At 45.8% G+C, this 16,483-nt stretch overlaps 1 protein-coding gene across 2 annotated transcripts in view; it reads left to right on the forward strand.

The window, feature by feature from the left end:
• Positions 1 to 16,483, forward strand: part of NELL1 (neural EGFL like 1) — a 534,618-nt gene that overhangs the window by 174,498 nt on the left and 343,637 nt on the right. For both annotated transcript variants that reach the window (XM_072118935.1, XM_072118936.1), the window contains exon 12: positions 12,873 to 13,001. In XM_072118935.1, the coding sequence (XP_071975036.1) occupies positions 12,873 to 13,001 (129 nt within the window). The remainder of the gene's footprint in view (positions 1 to 12,872; positions 13,002 to 16,483) is intronic.

Here is a 16,483-nt window from a genome sequence, read left to right on the forward strand (position 1 = left end):
TTCACTCATTTACACAATTTTAGAGTCCAGAAACCCAAAATGGATAGTTTCTTACAAATGCAAATATTTGGTCCTCCATGGTGACGCTCGTCTGTGAATAGTTGGGGTTAGCAAGGTATCACTTTCTAATCCATACAGTTTTTGATCCCATATTGAGGATATATTCTAAGGAAATCGTATCAGCGAGGGTCGTGCACCTGACACCACCATTAAACATCAGTCTGCACTGTGACCTTTCAAGCCTTACCAAGCACAGCGCCGGATATTGCATTGTGGCGATGCCTGGTATTGCACCTCTGTGCCATATGATCTATTGATAAGGAACTAGACTGCTGATGTAAGCGAAAGTACTGGGTGCTAGACCCTACCCATCTAATATTAATAAGGAGAGGTCACCATTAAAGGGGTGTGTGATTTGACTTGTGGGATGGGGGGCAACCACAGCAGTGACATCAATACAAGTTATAGATATGGTGGAGCAGGGAACATTATGCTTCCTGCTCTGCCATTCTGGGGACCCCCAGACCTAATTTTGCATGGGATTCCTTCAATGCCAAATCTGCCCCTGGTCTTCATCCTATTTTTAAGGGTCATCATTGCCTCTGCGGGCCCCAGAGTGAAAAAAACCCTGCAATAAGCGGCCACTTCTGTTCCTCCGTTGCGATATTAATCTTTGTTCCAGTCTCTTTTACCTGTTTGCCGCGTTTCCGTAATTGAGCCCAAGAGTCGCTTCGACGAGATGAGATTTCTCCTATTTTTGTGTGTTTTTATCAGGCAATTTATCTCGTTTTTGTGCCAAAATTGTCACAGGAAATGTACAGATCAAATGAACACATCGAACTTTGGAAGGAAAAATATACAACTGGGAAATGGGACAAAAAGGGGAAAAAATTAGCAGGGAATTTAAGGGATTTGTAGAATATCGCTGTTTATGTTGTAATTTTAGCAGTTGATTCTAGAGAGAATATCACCTGTTATGTGAACTAATTACAGTCTTCAGCCGCAGGCAATATGTTTAGGGTGACAGAGGGTGGGGGGTGGGGGGATATATTGTGTACCGTAATTAGTCATCAATCCCCTATATAGGGTCATTAAGGGGTTTTCCAGGGGCCACTGTTGACCTGCTCATAGGATAGACCATTGATAGCTGATCAGGGTGGGGTGTAAACACTTTGCTTGGTGATATTTGGCATCAGGATAGACCACCAATAGCTGATCATGGAGAATAGACACCTGGCCAGGGACCTAGCTGATCATGGAGAATAGACACCTGGCCAGGGACCTAGCTGATCATGGAGAATAGACACCTGGCCAGGGATGTAGCTGTCACTAGTCATTTCTGGTAAATGCCTTTAATTTTCAAGAAATCCTCTGTAAATTTTTCTTTGTTCTTGGAATCGCTGCCCAGGCAGAGGGCCGAGCTTGGATCATGTTATGACTGTGTAGGTGATGAATGGTCTGATCTATAGAATACAAAGGATAGGTGAAGTTAAAAAAAATAGGTATTTAAAGGGGTTGTCCACTTTCTACCATGCCTTTTGAGTTATAAAGTTTGCAAAAATTTGCGTAAACTGTGGGCATCCTGATATCAGGACCTAATACTCAAAGCACCCTGATACTCGGGGCGTCCTGATACTCGGGGAGTCCTGATACTGGGACCTGATACTGGGGGCATCCTGATACGGGGACCTGATACTTGGGGTGTCCTGATACTGGGACCTGATACTCTGGGCATCCTGATACTCAGGGAGTCCTGATACGGGGACCTGATACTTGGGGTGTCCTGATACTGGGACCTGATACTCTGAGCATCCTGATACTCAGGGAGTCCTGATACGGGGACCTGATACTTGGGGTGTCCTGATACTGGGACCTGATACTCTGGGCATCCTGATACTCAGGGAGTCCTGATACGGGGACCTGATACTTGGGGTGTACTGATACTGGGACCTGATACTCTGGGCATCCTGATACTCAGGGAGTCCTGATACGGGGACCTGATACTTGGGGTGTCCTGATACTGGGACCTGATACTCTGAGCATCCTGATACTCAGGGAGTCCTGATACGGGGACCTGATACTCTGGGCATCCTGATACTCAGGGAGTCCTGATACGGGGACCTGATACTTGGGGTGTACTGATACTGGGACCTGATACTCTGGGCATCCTGATACTCAGGGAGTCCTGATACGGGGACCTGATACTTGGGGTGTCCTGATACTGGGACCTAATACTCTGGGCATCCTGATACTCAGGGAGTCCTGATACGGGGACCTGATACTTGGGTTGTCCTGATACTGGGACCTGATACTCTGAGCATCCTGATACTCAGGGAGTCCTGATACGGGGACCTGATACTTGGGGTGTCCTGATACTGGGACCTGATACTCTGAGCATCCTGATACTCAGGGAGTCCTGATACGGGGACCTGATACTCAGGGAGTCCTGACACTGGGACCTGATACTCTGGGCATCCTGATACTCAGGGAGTCCTGATATGGGGACCTGATACTTGGGGTGTCCTGACACTGGGACCTGATACTGGAAGCATCCTGATACTCAGGGAGTCCTGATACTCGGGGAGTCCTGATACTCGGGGTGCCCTGATACTGGGACCTGATGCTTGGGGCGTCCTGATACTACGACCTGATACTTGGGGACGTCCTGATACTGGGACTAATACTCGGTGCGCCCTGATAAAGGCACTTGTTATTCGGGGCGTCCTGTTACCGGCACCTGACACTCAGGGGGAAACCCCGATTTTCACTTTGTATTTTCCCCATGGTAAGGTGGGTAGAGGGTAGTTGTCATGCGCCAATAACATGAGATTTTGCAGCTATTGTGACGTTACATGTTCCCCAGGCTGAAATGACTGACAACTGTGACTCCTGATACATGTGTATACAATGTTGCAGTTTCTTTCTGGCTTTGATGCCCTTCCACATGTCCGGAGGCTTCTTGTGAGACCAGTAGTCCCTCAGGATCTGTGTTGAGATTACAATATAGCGGGTGAGGGCGGCAGCAGATGGAAACTGGTGCCAGGTAATGGTATAAAAAAGGATGTAACCCAAAAAAAACCTCATAATATCCCCAATATTACAGCCACAAAGTTCATGGTATTTTATAATAACTGTTGTATCTAATGTATTTGTAACTTGCTTTTGAACAGCATTGTTATTGAGAGATTGCTCACAGCAGCACAGAGTATTTCAGGACATGAGTGTTCCAATGCAGCAGGCCTAACACCTACATTTCTCTTTTTTGCACAATCTGTGTCCACCCGTTGCCACCTCCCCATCCCCCACATGTGTCTTATATCTGAGTACATTGCTTTGATTCTGTGAGTATGAGCATAGACTTATAAAACGACGGCTCAGCACCATTTCCTGTTTTCACAACACAGATCCTGAAGTTCTGTCCAGCGGATAAGCCTCGGGGGAGACATCACCCAAAAACAACCGCACTAACCGGAAGAGACTCGGCGGCAGAGACCTGGATGTCACTCCTCAACTAGGCCACCCAAGATCTGGTGGACTCAAAATCAATCTTTTTTTTCCTTTTGTTTTTTTAAATTTCACCTCTAATTTTTTGTACAATTTTGTGGGACGGTCTAAACCTACACATGGCAACTTATGGGACTGCCAACCCCAGTATGACTTGTGGCAATCACCTGTAGAGCCACGAGATGCCTCCTGCTCGTCTACACCGACTACAGAGAGACTTTACCACTAGTGACATTTACAAGAACTTAACATTTTTCTCAGATTGTTGCAACTTTTTGTTTCTTTTTAATACTATGGATAAATAGCTACGCCATGTGGGAGATGCCATGTCACCACCATGGCACAGCATCCTGTCACCACTGAGATGCCACCACCATGGCTCGATACCCAAAACCACTGAGATGCCACCACCATGGCTCAAAATCCAGTCACCACTGAGATTCCACGACCATGGTTCGATGCCCAAAACCACTGAGATGCCACGACCATGACTTAATACCCTGTAACAACTGAGATGCCACCACCACGGCTCACTACCCTGTCACCACTGAGATTCCACGACCATGGCTCAATACCCTGTCACTACCGAGATGCCACCACCATGGCACAGCACCCTGTCACCACTGAGATGCCCCTACCACGGCTCAATACCCTGTCACCACTGAGATTCCACGACCATGGCTCAATACCCTGTCACTATCGAGATGCCACCACCATGGCACAGCACCCTGTCACCACTGAGATGCCCCTACCACGGCTCAATACCCTGTCACCACTGAGATTCCACGACCATGGCTCAATACCCTGTCACTATCGAGATGCCACCACCATGGCACAGCACCCTGTCACCACTGAGATGCCCCTACCACGGCTCAATACCCTGTCACCACTGAGATTCCACGACCATGGCTCAATACCCTGTCACTACCGAGATGCCACCACCATAGCACAGCACCCTGTCACCACTGAGATGCCCCTACCACGGCTCAATACCCTGTCACCACTGAGATTCCACGACCATGGCTCAATACCCTGTCACTATCGAGATGCCACCACCATGGCACAACACCCTGTCACCACTGAGATGCCCCCACCATGGCTCAATGTGATATTATTGTCTGAATTCCACTACAATTTCCATATAATCTTTAAAATGCCACTACACCCTATCATGAAGATACCATCTCCAAAGCACTATACCCTTGATCAAAAGCCCCTTGATAAAACCTTGTCATAACAAACATGCTACCACCATGGCTCAACACCTTGTCACCAGCATGACCAAATACTTTGTCACTGCCACGATTCAGTACCTTGTCATCACCAATTTGCCACTATGGTGGTTCAAACCCATGTTACAACCAAGATTCTACTAAAATGGTTCAAACCCTGACAGCCCCTAAATGCTACCACCATGGCTTATCACACTGTTATTACCAAGATGCTGCCACTATGGCTTAATACCATATCGCCACCAAGTTTCTGCCATCATGGCTCATTAACACGCTTCCACCATGGCTCAACACCCCGTCACACCAAGATGCCACCACCATGGCTCATTACCTTGTTACTAACAAGATTCCACCACCTTGGCGTATCACAATGTCACCACCCTAGCTCTATGACGTCACCACCAAGGTTCAATACTCCAATAGGTCCAATATGTCACCTTCATGGCTTATCAGAATGTTACCACCATTGCTCAAAACCCTGTCATACCAAGATGCCACTATCAAAGCTTTACGACATAACCACCACAGTTCATTACCATAAGGATGCCACCACAATGGCTTATCAGAATGTCACCAACAAGATGGCAACACTGTGGCTCAATACCTCATCACCACAAGACCATAGAGATGCTTCTTGAAGCCCACAACGAGCCACACTGGACGCAAACATCTATGGTTCTTTCTGCAAAACCTTTCTGATACATTGTAACAATCTGAGATCATTTGGTTTTTTTTGTTATTTATGGAATGAATGACATGTTACTAGTTTTAGGCTTAATTTATTTATTGTGGAATTGCAATTTTGTACAAGTTTGTAACAAATAAAGATGAAGGTATAGTGAGACTTCTGCTTGTGGACTCGTGTGACCATAGAGACAGGGTTGTGTATGGGGCAGGGGGTAAAGTTTCACTTGAAGGTCTCATCTACTGGTGCTATGATGATTAAAGTAATATGTAAATGAAAGGGTTAATACTGGCAGAAAATCCACTTTTTTGAGGTTTTTTTTTCCTTTTATTTGAAAGTCAAAGAAAAACGTTGAAATTGTGAGCAGCTTTCAATTTGTATGTTAAGCAGTTTCTGCCGCTCACACAATGGGGCCGGCATTTTGGTGATGGGTTTGGATTACCTGGTTCCATAGATTGTCAGGGAAGGAAGACGGATTAAAGTCACTAAATATCAAAGAAAAGGTAGAAAAAAAGTAAAAAATAAGTGAGCGACGGCCGCTGGAATGAGGCGCAGAATGGAGCGAATGAGCAAAGCTGTTATCTCCGAGACTGTCAGACTCCCATACATTGGATTTCTGGGTAATAGCGGTCAGTACCTTAACGTTCCATGTTCCGACAGCCAAACTGCTGGAAGTGCATTCCGTTCAGTATCAGAAATTCTGTAGAAACTATATTGTTCTTGGGTTGACATCTGCTGTATGTGATGTTATATATCGCAGATGATTACTGCACAATGAGAGCGATATAACATTGAACCCCAGATTCATCATTGTCGGCTGCAACAAAGGTCCATTCCCTCTATAAATAAAAGGGGATGTTTTACAAAGACCAGTCTGACTCCTGTAAAGGAATACTCATGGTTAAGTTATCACTGCTTCTCTTGGCGCTAGGTTAAGGGCCCAAAATCTGATGACCTTAACCGAATTATTGATTTGTATATACCCCTCTATATAGTAGAGCCAGTACACCCCTCAATATAGTAGGACTGCTACACCCTCAATATGGTAAAGCCAGTACACCCCTCTATATGGCAGAGCTGATACACCCCTGTATATGGTAGAGAAGGTACACCCTTCTGTATGGTAGAGCTAGTGCACCCCTCTATATGGTCGGGTCAGTACACCCCTCTGTATGGTAGGGTTGGTACACCCCTCTATTTGGTAGGGCCGGTACACCCCTCTATTTGGTAGGGCCGGTACACCCCTCTATATGGTAGGGCGGGTACACCCCTCTATATGGTAGGGCCGGTACACCCCTATATATGGTAGAGCCGGTACACCCATCTATATGGTAGGGCCGACAAACACCTCTAGATGGTAGGGCCGGCAAACCCCTCTATATGGTAGGGCCGGCAAACCCCTCTATATGGTAGAGCCGGTACACCCTTCTACGTGGTAGAGCTGATACACCCCTATACGTGGTAGAGCCTGTATACCCTTTTATATGGTAGGGCCAGTGCACCCCTCAATATGGTAAAGCCGGTACACCCCTCTATATGGCAGAGCTGATACACCCCTGTATATGGTAGAGAAGGTACACCCTTCTGTATGGTAGAGCTAGTGCACCCCTCTATATGGTCGGGTCAGTACACCCCTCTGTATGGTAGGGTTGGTACACCCCTCTATTTGGTAGGGCCGGTACACCCCTCTATTTGGTAGGGCCGGTACACCCCTCTATATGGTAGGGTGGTACACCCCTCTATATGGTAGGGCGGGTACACCCCTCTATATGGTAGGGCGGGTAAACCCCTCTATATGGTAGGGCCGGTACACCCCTATATATGGTAGAGCCGGTACACCCATCTATATGGTAGGGCCAATACACACCTCTAGATGGTAGGGCCGGCAAACCCCTCTATATGGTAGGGCCGGCAAACCCCTCTATATGGTAGAGCCGGTACACCCTTCTACGTGGTAGAGCTGATACACCCCTATACGTGGTAGAGCCTGTATACCCTTTTATATGGTAGGGCCAGTGCACCCCTCTATATGGTAGAGCCGGTACACCCCTATATGTGGTAGAGCCGGTACACCCTTTTATATGGTAGGGCTGGTACACCCCTATATGTGGTAGAGCCGGTACACCCCTCTATATGGTAGAGCCGGTACCCCCTTCTACATGGCAGAGCCAGTACACACCTATATGTGGTAGAGCCGGTACCCCCTTCTACATGGTACACCCTGTACACCATGTAGACCCTGTGGTAGGGCCAGTGCACCCTCATACTCATTAGGTGCTCAACTGGACAAGTCTATTTTTATACAAACTTAGGCTACATTCCCACGACCGTACGGAGGACGTATATACGGCCAATATACGTCCTCCATAGACGGCAATGGGTGCACGGCGCCCTACGGGAGCGGTACGGTGCAACACACGTGCAGCACCGTACCGTTCCGTACCCGGGAAAAAGATAGGACCTGTCCTATCCTTACCCGTAATACGGCGCCGTGCGCCATAACTTCCTATGGAGAGGGGCGGGGATGAGCTGCGCTCACCTCCTCCTCCTCTCCCCGTGCACTGCCGTTGCCCGCTACGGTACGGGCGGGCAATGGCAGTGTGAATGTAGCCTATTTTTTTGCCCATTTGTTCTCATACGATGTTGTTCTCATACGAGCGCAGGCAAGTTACATGCTGACCACATCCAAGCTCAAATAGATCCCTAAGTGGGAAAAAAAAATCAAATAAATAAAAAAATACCAGTTACCTAATGTAATGTCGCATCAAATTCCACTGAAAAGCATAAAATAAGCTACAAAGTAAAAAAAATTATAAATAAAAAAATACAAAGCAAAAATTCAACTGCCGAAAAAACAGGGAGTTTCTCTATGGGCCCTGTTACATTTTTTGAGCAGTATAAAATAATACTAAATTATAAAAATAAAAACATTTAGTAAATAAATGATAAATAAACAATAATAAAAATAAAAATGGATAAAAATAAGCAAAACAAGTCTCCAGCTGCCCCTGAAAAATACCCCAGCCAATGTTTATAATAAGGTCCGATAGGGTTTGAACTCGGAACCTAAATATTTTTGGAAAGCAAAAAAGTGAAATAGGAAAGGATTTTCAATGCATTATCCAGTTTTTTTTTCTTTTTAAAAACCCTCTAAGGTACTGGCATATATACTGGTATAGGAAGGGAGGCTGATAAATTTGCCTCTGACACAGGAGTCTTTGGTCTAAAGTCCCCCCTCACACATGATAAACGTTGTCTGAAATATTGACAGTCATCCAGGGGTACTCTAGCCATGAGGCGAGTTGGACCTCTCGCCTCAGGCAGCAGCTACCTGCTACAACACAGGACCTGACACATTGGGGCACATTTACTTACCCGGTCCAGTTACGATCCCGCGGTGCGTTGTCCGACGATGATTCGGGTCTGCCGGGATTCACTAAGGTCGTGCGCCCGATATCCAGAAGGTGTCGCTGCTGCGCTGAGGTCCGCCGGAATTCACCTTCTTCTTCCCAGTGCATGTGATTGCTGATCTTGCGACACAAATAACTTTTTAAATTCTGTGGTTTTTCCCAATCAGTCGGGATGTCTGAAGGCCACGCCCCCCAATTTCTGTCGCGTGAAAGCCGGCGCCAATGTGCCACAATCCAAACGCGTGCGCCAAAATCCCGGGGCAGTTGGGCACAAATCGGACGCTGAAACGCGTCGCTGTTTAATGCCATAATAAGGTGCCTACATCTGATGACTGGTCTCCGAGTGAGAATTGAAGTGCCGTTTTATCCCCCTTTCTCTCGGGTCTTTTGCATGAGACCCTTAGTGTCCGGTCCTGCATGAGACCCTCAGTGTCCGGTCCTGTGTTGTAGCAGGTACCTGCTGTCTGAGCCTTGAGAGAAATGTATAGGAGTACAGCAGCCGATCCTCTGTGTCAACGCTCCCTTTAGGACCAGGAGTCTGGAATGAGACCAGTCATCAGATGTAGGCAATTTATTATGGCATAAAACAGCGACGCATTTCAGCCCTGGACCGGACTGATGACTGATCTCCGAGTGAGAAGTGAAGTGCCGTTTCATCCCCCTTTCTCTCTGGTGAAAGCTTTGGTCTGGAGCTGAAACGCGTCGCTGTTTTATGCCATAATAAATTGCCTACATCTGATGACTGGTCTCATTCCCGACTCCTGGTCCTAAAGTGATCGTTGACGCAGAGGATCGGCAGCTGTACTCCTATACATTTCTCTCAAGGCTGTTGTCAATCTTATTTCAGGTGAGAGTCCTGCGATACTTTGTTTGTATAGCATTGTTGAGCTGTATTACGCTAGTGTTGCGCCTTGTGTTCTGTCTGTCTTGTATCTTTGCTCTCCTGCCTTGGGGCTTATGGATTTTTCCCCATCCTCAGGTAATTCCAACTCAGAGTCTCAGGCGCTGCACTTTTTCTAAAAAAAATTGTATATTACCCCAGGATGAGATGGTGCGATGCACCATTCCATAGTTCATCTCAGGCAGTAGAGATTTTAGGTTCAGTGGGTGTGCGAAGAGATGTTTTTAGCTTATTTTGGTCTCCTCTCCGCACTCTCACATTGCTCCTGAGATGCCTGTAAATATTTCCGCATAGAAAAAGGGATAACTCATCGGCATATAAATTGTTGGAATGGAAATATTTGAGTTCTGAGCTCAAACCCGATCTGACCGTAGTATAAAAATTAGCTGAAATATTTTTTGGGGATCTCAGGAACAGCGTGAGAGTGCTGAGAGGAGACTGTTTCCCAACACAGAGGAGAAGGAGGGAGGAGAGGAAATTCCCTTCCGTGTTGGAGAAGCTTCCTGTCAAGAAAAACAAATCTTATGAGATTCCACTATTTTCCAAAAAAATGCTCATGTCAAAAGGGTTAAAATTCACAACAATTTTCTTTGGTCTTTAGATAAGTTTAAAAAAAAAAAAAAAAATTCAAAGACTAAAATAAAAGGGGAAAAAAATCTTCGGCAAAATTGAAAATGTAGAAACTTGGGAAGTGTCCAGATTTTTATTTTAACTTTTTTTTAAAATTTATTACTAAAAATAAGTCAAAAGACGAAACAGACAATTTTTTTTTTTTATCGAAACAAATTATTTTGTGTTGGCAACATAAATTTTTTTAAGTATTCAATATATTCACACAAACAAACAAAACAAGCAGATGTACCATTTTTTTTTCTTTTGGATTTCTGGCAGCGATATATATGACGTTTTCGGGATCTATTTTTAATGGAATTTAAAAAAAAAACAAAAAAACTCCTAATGGAAAACGATTGTCTGGTTCCCATTCTGCTCCATATTCCGCTTATACTTGTTATTTATGTGCGGTCTGGGAGCGCGCCTCCGACGTCTATCATAATAGTCACCATAAAACTTTCGGGTTTAGGTCCGTTCTAGATGGCTGCCGCACGGATGACAACTATTTTAGGATTCTTGGGCGTTCAGGCCTTTCATGGAGGGAGTGATAAACTGATAGACTCTATAAAAATATAGAATACAAATAAAAAAATGTTTATTTTGTTGTGGTATAATATTACCTGTATGCAGATTAGCTCTATTCTTAAAGGAAACACTTATAGGTAGATACCTTGTAGGCTTTCGGCGAAAACATAATACCTATTCTGTAGGATATCCATTAGGAGGAACTATGTGAGTATAGCCAAAAGCAACACACAAAAATTTTTGCTGCACAAACGTAGAACAAATATTTTATACCAGTTTTGTTTGATTCTGTTAATGTGGGGGGGCTGGCTGAACTTTTGACCTTTACAATTTCGTTAATACCTTCAGCAGAAACAAAAATTTGAGAAACACAAACGTAGCAGAATTGATTGGCACCAGTTTTGTTTGGTTTGTGTAATGTGGGTGGGCTGGTTGATCTCTGATGACTTCTGGAAACTTTTAGTAATATCTTAAAAATGATAGCGGCACAAACAAAAATTTCTGCTGCACAAACATAGCACACATTTTTGACACCAATTTTGTTACATTTGAACAAGGTGGGGGGGGGGGCAACTTCACTTAGGTCACTAATAAGCGTGAGGTTTTGGGCTGTAGATTTACCCACACTGGGGCAGATTTACTTACCCGGTCCGTTCGCGATCCAGCGGCGCATTCTCTGCACTGGATTCAGGGCCGGCCGGGATTCATCAAAGCAGTTCCTCCGCCGTCCACCAGGTGGCGCTGCTGCGCTGAAGTCCGCTGGAATGCCTCGAAATACACCGGCCTATCCAGGATGAAGGTGAGTGAAATTTTCGCGACACAATTTTTTTTTTTAAATGCGGCGGTTTTTCCGAATACGTCGGGTTTTCGTTCGGCCACGCCCCCCGATTTCTGTCGCGCGCATGCCAGCTCCGATGCGCCACAATTCGATCGTGTGCGCCAAAAACCCGGGGCAATTCAGGTACAATCGGCGCAAATCGGAAATATTCGGGTAACACGTCGAGAAAACGCGAATCTGGCCCTTAGTAAATGACCCCCACTGTGTTGAAATAAGGGTGCATTTGGTTTTCTGTTGCCCGAAACAAAGTTATATCTTTGGGTTACTTTTCTAGTGGGCTGCTCTAGTATGAATGGAGGTTCAAGAAGTCTATTGCTCCTTGCTCCACCATAGTAGCGCCCGCTCTGAAGGCCGACCTATGATACAGCGAGTGTGCTGACTTTATCAACAGCACAAGAGGCTCAAGGGCTGTAAGTACTAATGGTGAAGACCATTAATCATACAGGCTATGCAATAGACAATGCAAGTGACGTGCCACGTACACAAATCACCCGCCCCCGCATCTATGGATCACACATGCTCACTCCACCTTGATATGATCCAGACCCTGAGCCATTGAGTATGTCACTAATATTGGGAAGCTGAGGTCAACCATCATGTTATACACCGGCAGCCTGTAGTAATTATGGGTGGCAAGACAAGGGTAGTAAAAAAATTGGAAAATCCCTTTAAGCTTCATAGGTATCCTGTAAACGGGCAGGATAAGGGTCAGTATCAGGCTTCTCTCTAGGAGAACTTACATCCTACTATTGTTTGGGCTACTGGTGGACTACTATTAGTTGGCACTCCCTAAAATCTGGGGCAATTGGATAGGTAGTTTAATTGATAAACACCCCCAGATAAGTTTTAGATACAGTGGATGAGCACTAGGAGGAGCTTAGACAAATTCCTTATGGTTTTATCATTGAGCTCAATCGGGGTATTCAGTAAGCTCCTGAGCTCCCCCTAGTGGTGGCTGTAGCTAGTCAAAATGTTTCTATTTACCTCCAGCAGTATGGAAATGTGTATCTGAAGGAGATGACACTTACCAAGATACAAAGATTTATCATAAAAATGGTTCCGCAGAGGAGAAAAAAATGGTGTTCAAGGGCAAACATTTACTTAGAGTTTTTTTCTTTCCTCTGTCACTGAATTGCCAGCTGAGAAAATCTTTCATTTATTGCAGGACATGACTTTTGTGCGGACGGTTATCAGTGCGGAGAAAACTCAGAGTGCAGAAACTGGATCACAAAAGCCACATGCGAATGTCGGAACGGATTTGTCCCTATTCAAGGAGACCCGACCTATTGTGAAGGTAGGAATCCAAGTCTATATTATGTCATAGAAGTCTGTATTTACCCAGTGCCGGACGCTCATCCCACTGGACCTGGGAGGTGAGAAACACTTGTGCTGAATGATTGGGGATATATATGTATTTGAGGAATATGACTGCGGGGAGAGGATAAAAATACATTGGATGTAACCCAGGGAGATATGTGGGGCTCTAGTCACACTGGTAGAAGTGGAATTGACAATCTCTGCTACCTCTAATATTACGCTTCATGACGCTACCTGGGTAATGACCTAGATCAGAGCAGACACAAGCATAAGAGTGTAATAGAGTCCTGGAAAAAAACACTCATTTTTTTCTTAGAACTTTTTGTATTGGAAACAGGAAAAGCAGAAAGATGCGCTCGATGTTGTTTGTATGGCACAGGGTCTGTGTTGGGTATGGTGCAGGGTCTGTGTTGGGTATGGCGCAGGGTCTGTGTTGGATATGGCACATGGTCTGTGTTGGATATGGCGGAGGGTCTGTGTCGGATATGGTGCAGGGTCTGTGTCGGATATGGTGCAGGGTCTGTGTTGGATGTGGCGCAGGGTCTGTGTTGGGTATGGCGCAGGGTCTGTGTTGGATATGGCACATGGTCTGTGTTGGATATGGCGGAGGGTCTGTGTCGGATATGGTGCAGGGTCTGTGTCGGATATGGTGCAGGGTCTGTGTTGGATGTGGTGCAGGGTCTGTGTTGGATAAGGCGCAGGGTCTGTGTTGGATGAGGCGCAGGGTCTGTGTTGGATGAGGCGCAGGGTCTGTGTCGGATATGGTGCAGGGTCTGTGTCGGATATGGTGCAGGGTCTGTGTTGGATGTGGCACAGGGTCTGTGTTGGATGTGGCGCAGGGTCTGTGTTGGATGTGGCGCAGGGTCTGTGTTGGATGTGGCGCAGGGTCTGTGTCGGATATGGCGCAAAGTCTGTGTTGGATAGTGCACAGTGTCTATGTTGGATATGGTGCAGGGTCTGTGTCGGATATGCCGCAGGGTCTGTGTCGGATATGGCGCAGGGTCTGTGTCGGATACGGTATTGGCACAAGTTCTGTGTCGGATATGGCACAGGGTCTGTGTTGGATATGGCGCAGGGTCTGTGTTGGATATGGCACAGGGTGTGTGTTGGATATGGCACAGGGTCTGTGTTGGATATGGCACAGGGTCTGTGTCGGATATGATATTGGCACAGGGTCTGTGTTGGATATGGCACAGGGTCTGTGTTGGATGTGGCACAGGGTGTGTGTTGGATATGGCACAGGGTCTGTGTTGGATATGGCACAGGGTCTGTGTTGGATTTGGCACAGGGTTTGTGTCGGATATGATATTGGCACAGGGTCTGTGTCGGATAAGGCACAGGGTTTGTGTTGGATAAGGCACAGGGTCCGTGTTGGATATGGCACAGGGTCCGTGTTGGATAAGGCACAGGGTCTGTGTTGGATAAGGCACAGGGTCTGTGTTGGATGTGGCACAGGGTCTGTGTTGGATAAGGCACAGGGTCTGTGTTGGATATGGCACAGGGTCCATGTTGGATAATGCACAGAGTCCGTGTTGGATATGGCACAGGATCTATTGGCTTCGGCGTATGTCGGTGTTGGTTTGGTGCGATACCTGTTGGTGTTGGTCATAATGTAGTCTGCACTGGTCATATAATTTTTGGTGAGGGGTGAGGAGACTCTAGGTATACTAGGATTACTAGTGATGTAAAAGTCATTAATGTAATGATGTTTGTTAAACCAATAACTGTGAGAATTCCCATCCGTCAATCTTTCCCTCCTTCCTCCTTCAAATTTGACTTTACTTTTCCATTTCCCTTTATCTTCCATATTATCTGAGCTCCCTCCATACCCCATCCCTCATTCCCTTTCTTAAATTCTTTTATCTTCAGTCTGCTCCAACATTTTCTTTTCATTCACTATAACACCACTTGTGCGTTCTCATTCCTTCCTTCTGGTGCACCTTTTCTTGCTTCCTTCCTTCCCTCCCAACCCCCCACCACTCCTTTCTTTTGCCAGTCTATTCCTTCCTTCCCACTTTCCTTTGTGTCCTTACCTCCCCTCTCTCCTTTCATTCATTACCTATCTCTTCCTTTCCTTTCTTCCTTCTGCCCCATCCATCTTTACTTCATTCCCACTCTCCTTTCCCTTCCTTCCTTCTTTTCTTCACGCCCATTTTTCTTTCTTTCCTACTCTCCTCCTTTCCATCCTTCCCACTCTCATTTCTTCCTTCCTTCCTTTCCTTCCTTTCCATCCTTCCTTCCTTTCCATCCTTCCTTCCTTTCCATCCTTCCTTCCTTCCTTCCTTCCTTCCTTCCTTCCTTCCTTTCTTTCTTTCTTTCTTTCTTTCTTTCTTTCTTTCTTTCTTTCCATCCTTCCTTCCTTCCTTCCTTTCTTTCCTTCCTTCCTTCCTTCCTTCCTTTCTTCCCACTCCTTTTACCTTGCTACCCTCCATTTTTCCTGCCTTTGCCAGGCAGCAGATATTCCTCACTTGCCATTCCCTTTCTTTCCTCCTCCATACCTTTTGTCCCTCCTTTTTCTTTCTTTCCTCCTACCCATTTATTCCTCTCTTCTCCCTATATGAAGTGCTGTGTAGTTATGATTGTGTAGACCTTGCTGGGGGCATGATGACCCCTTGCAGGCTACACGGGGCGCCTTCCTCTGTATAACACATGATGTCCTATATTTTTAGCAGCGCCGCTCTGTTTCTCTGGGTGTCAGGGAGTCATTTCATGCTGGGGGGTCCCTACATCTCTATTCACAGCTCCGAATTTTCACTTCAATATTTTGTATTGTACATTTTTGTTTCATATTAACCAGAGAAAAGTCTAGTTTTCCGAGCGTCTTCAGTGATGTCCTATGGGGAATACGAAGATTGAATAGATTCTTTTTTTAATTCTGCGCCGATTGACTACAACACACAATAGATTCATGCGGAGAAATTATTTATGATTGCAGCAGAAGAATGGGAATAGGCTCTAATTAATGAGAATTAATGGCTGGAGCGATGGTCCCGCTCCGGGCTGTCAGTGGAGAGATGTATCACTGCTGTGTGCAGGACCAGATATAGGCAGGACGAGGGGCCCCTCATCCCATCGCACCAAGGAAATGGGGAAATTAGAGACCATTAAAGGGCAATTATATCAGTGGGTTATAGCTACAAAATCCACCACCTTTAATTGCCCCAAACAGGCCCAGTGTAGTCATGTCCTGCAGTCATGTTAAAGGAAATCTACCACCAGGATGAAGGATTGTAAACAAAGCACACTGACATACTGGTGTGTTCCCCTATCTGGCAGGATCAACTCTTCTATTAGTTTCTCATGCCCTGGATTTTAAGACAATAAGGCTTTAATAATTATGCAAATGAGCTTGAGGGGCTCCTGGCTCCATGGGTTTAAATGGAGCCTGGAGCCCCTCGGGATCATTTGCGTAATTTTAAAAGACTTTTTCTTAAAAACAAGGGCATGAGAAGGTAAAAG

The sequence above is a fragment of the Engystomops pustulosus genome, chromosome 7 (assembly GCF_040894005.1).
Source record: "Engystomops pustulosus chromosome 7, aEngPut4.maternal, whole genome shotgun sequence".
Taxonomy (NCBI): Eukaryota; Metazoa; Chordata; class Amphibia; order Anura; family Leptodactylidae; genus Engystomops; species Engystomops pustulosus.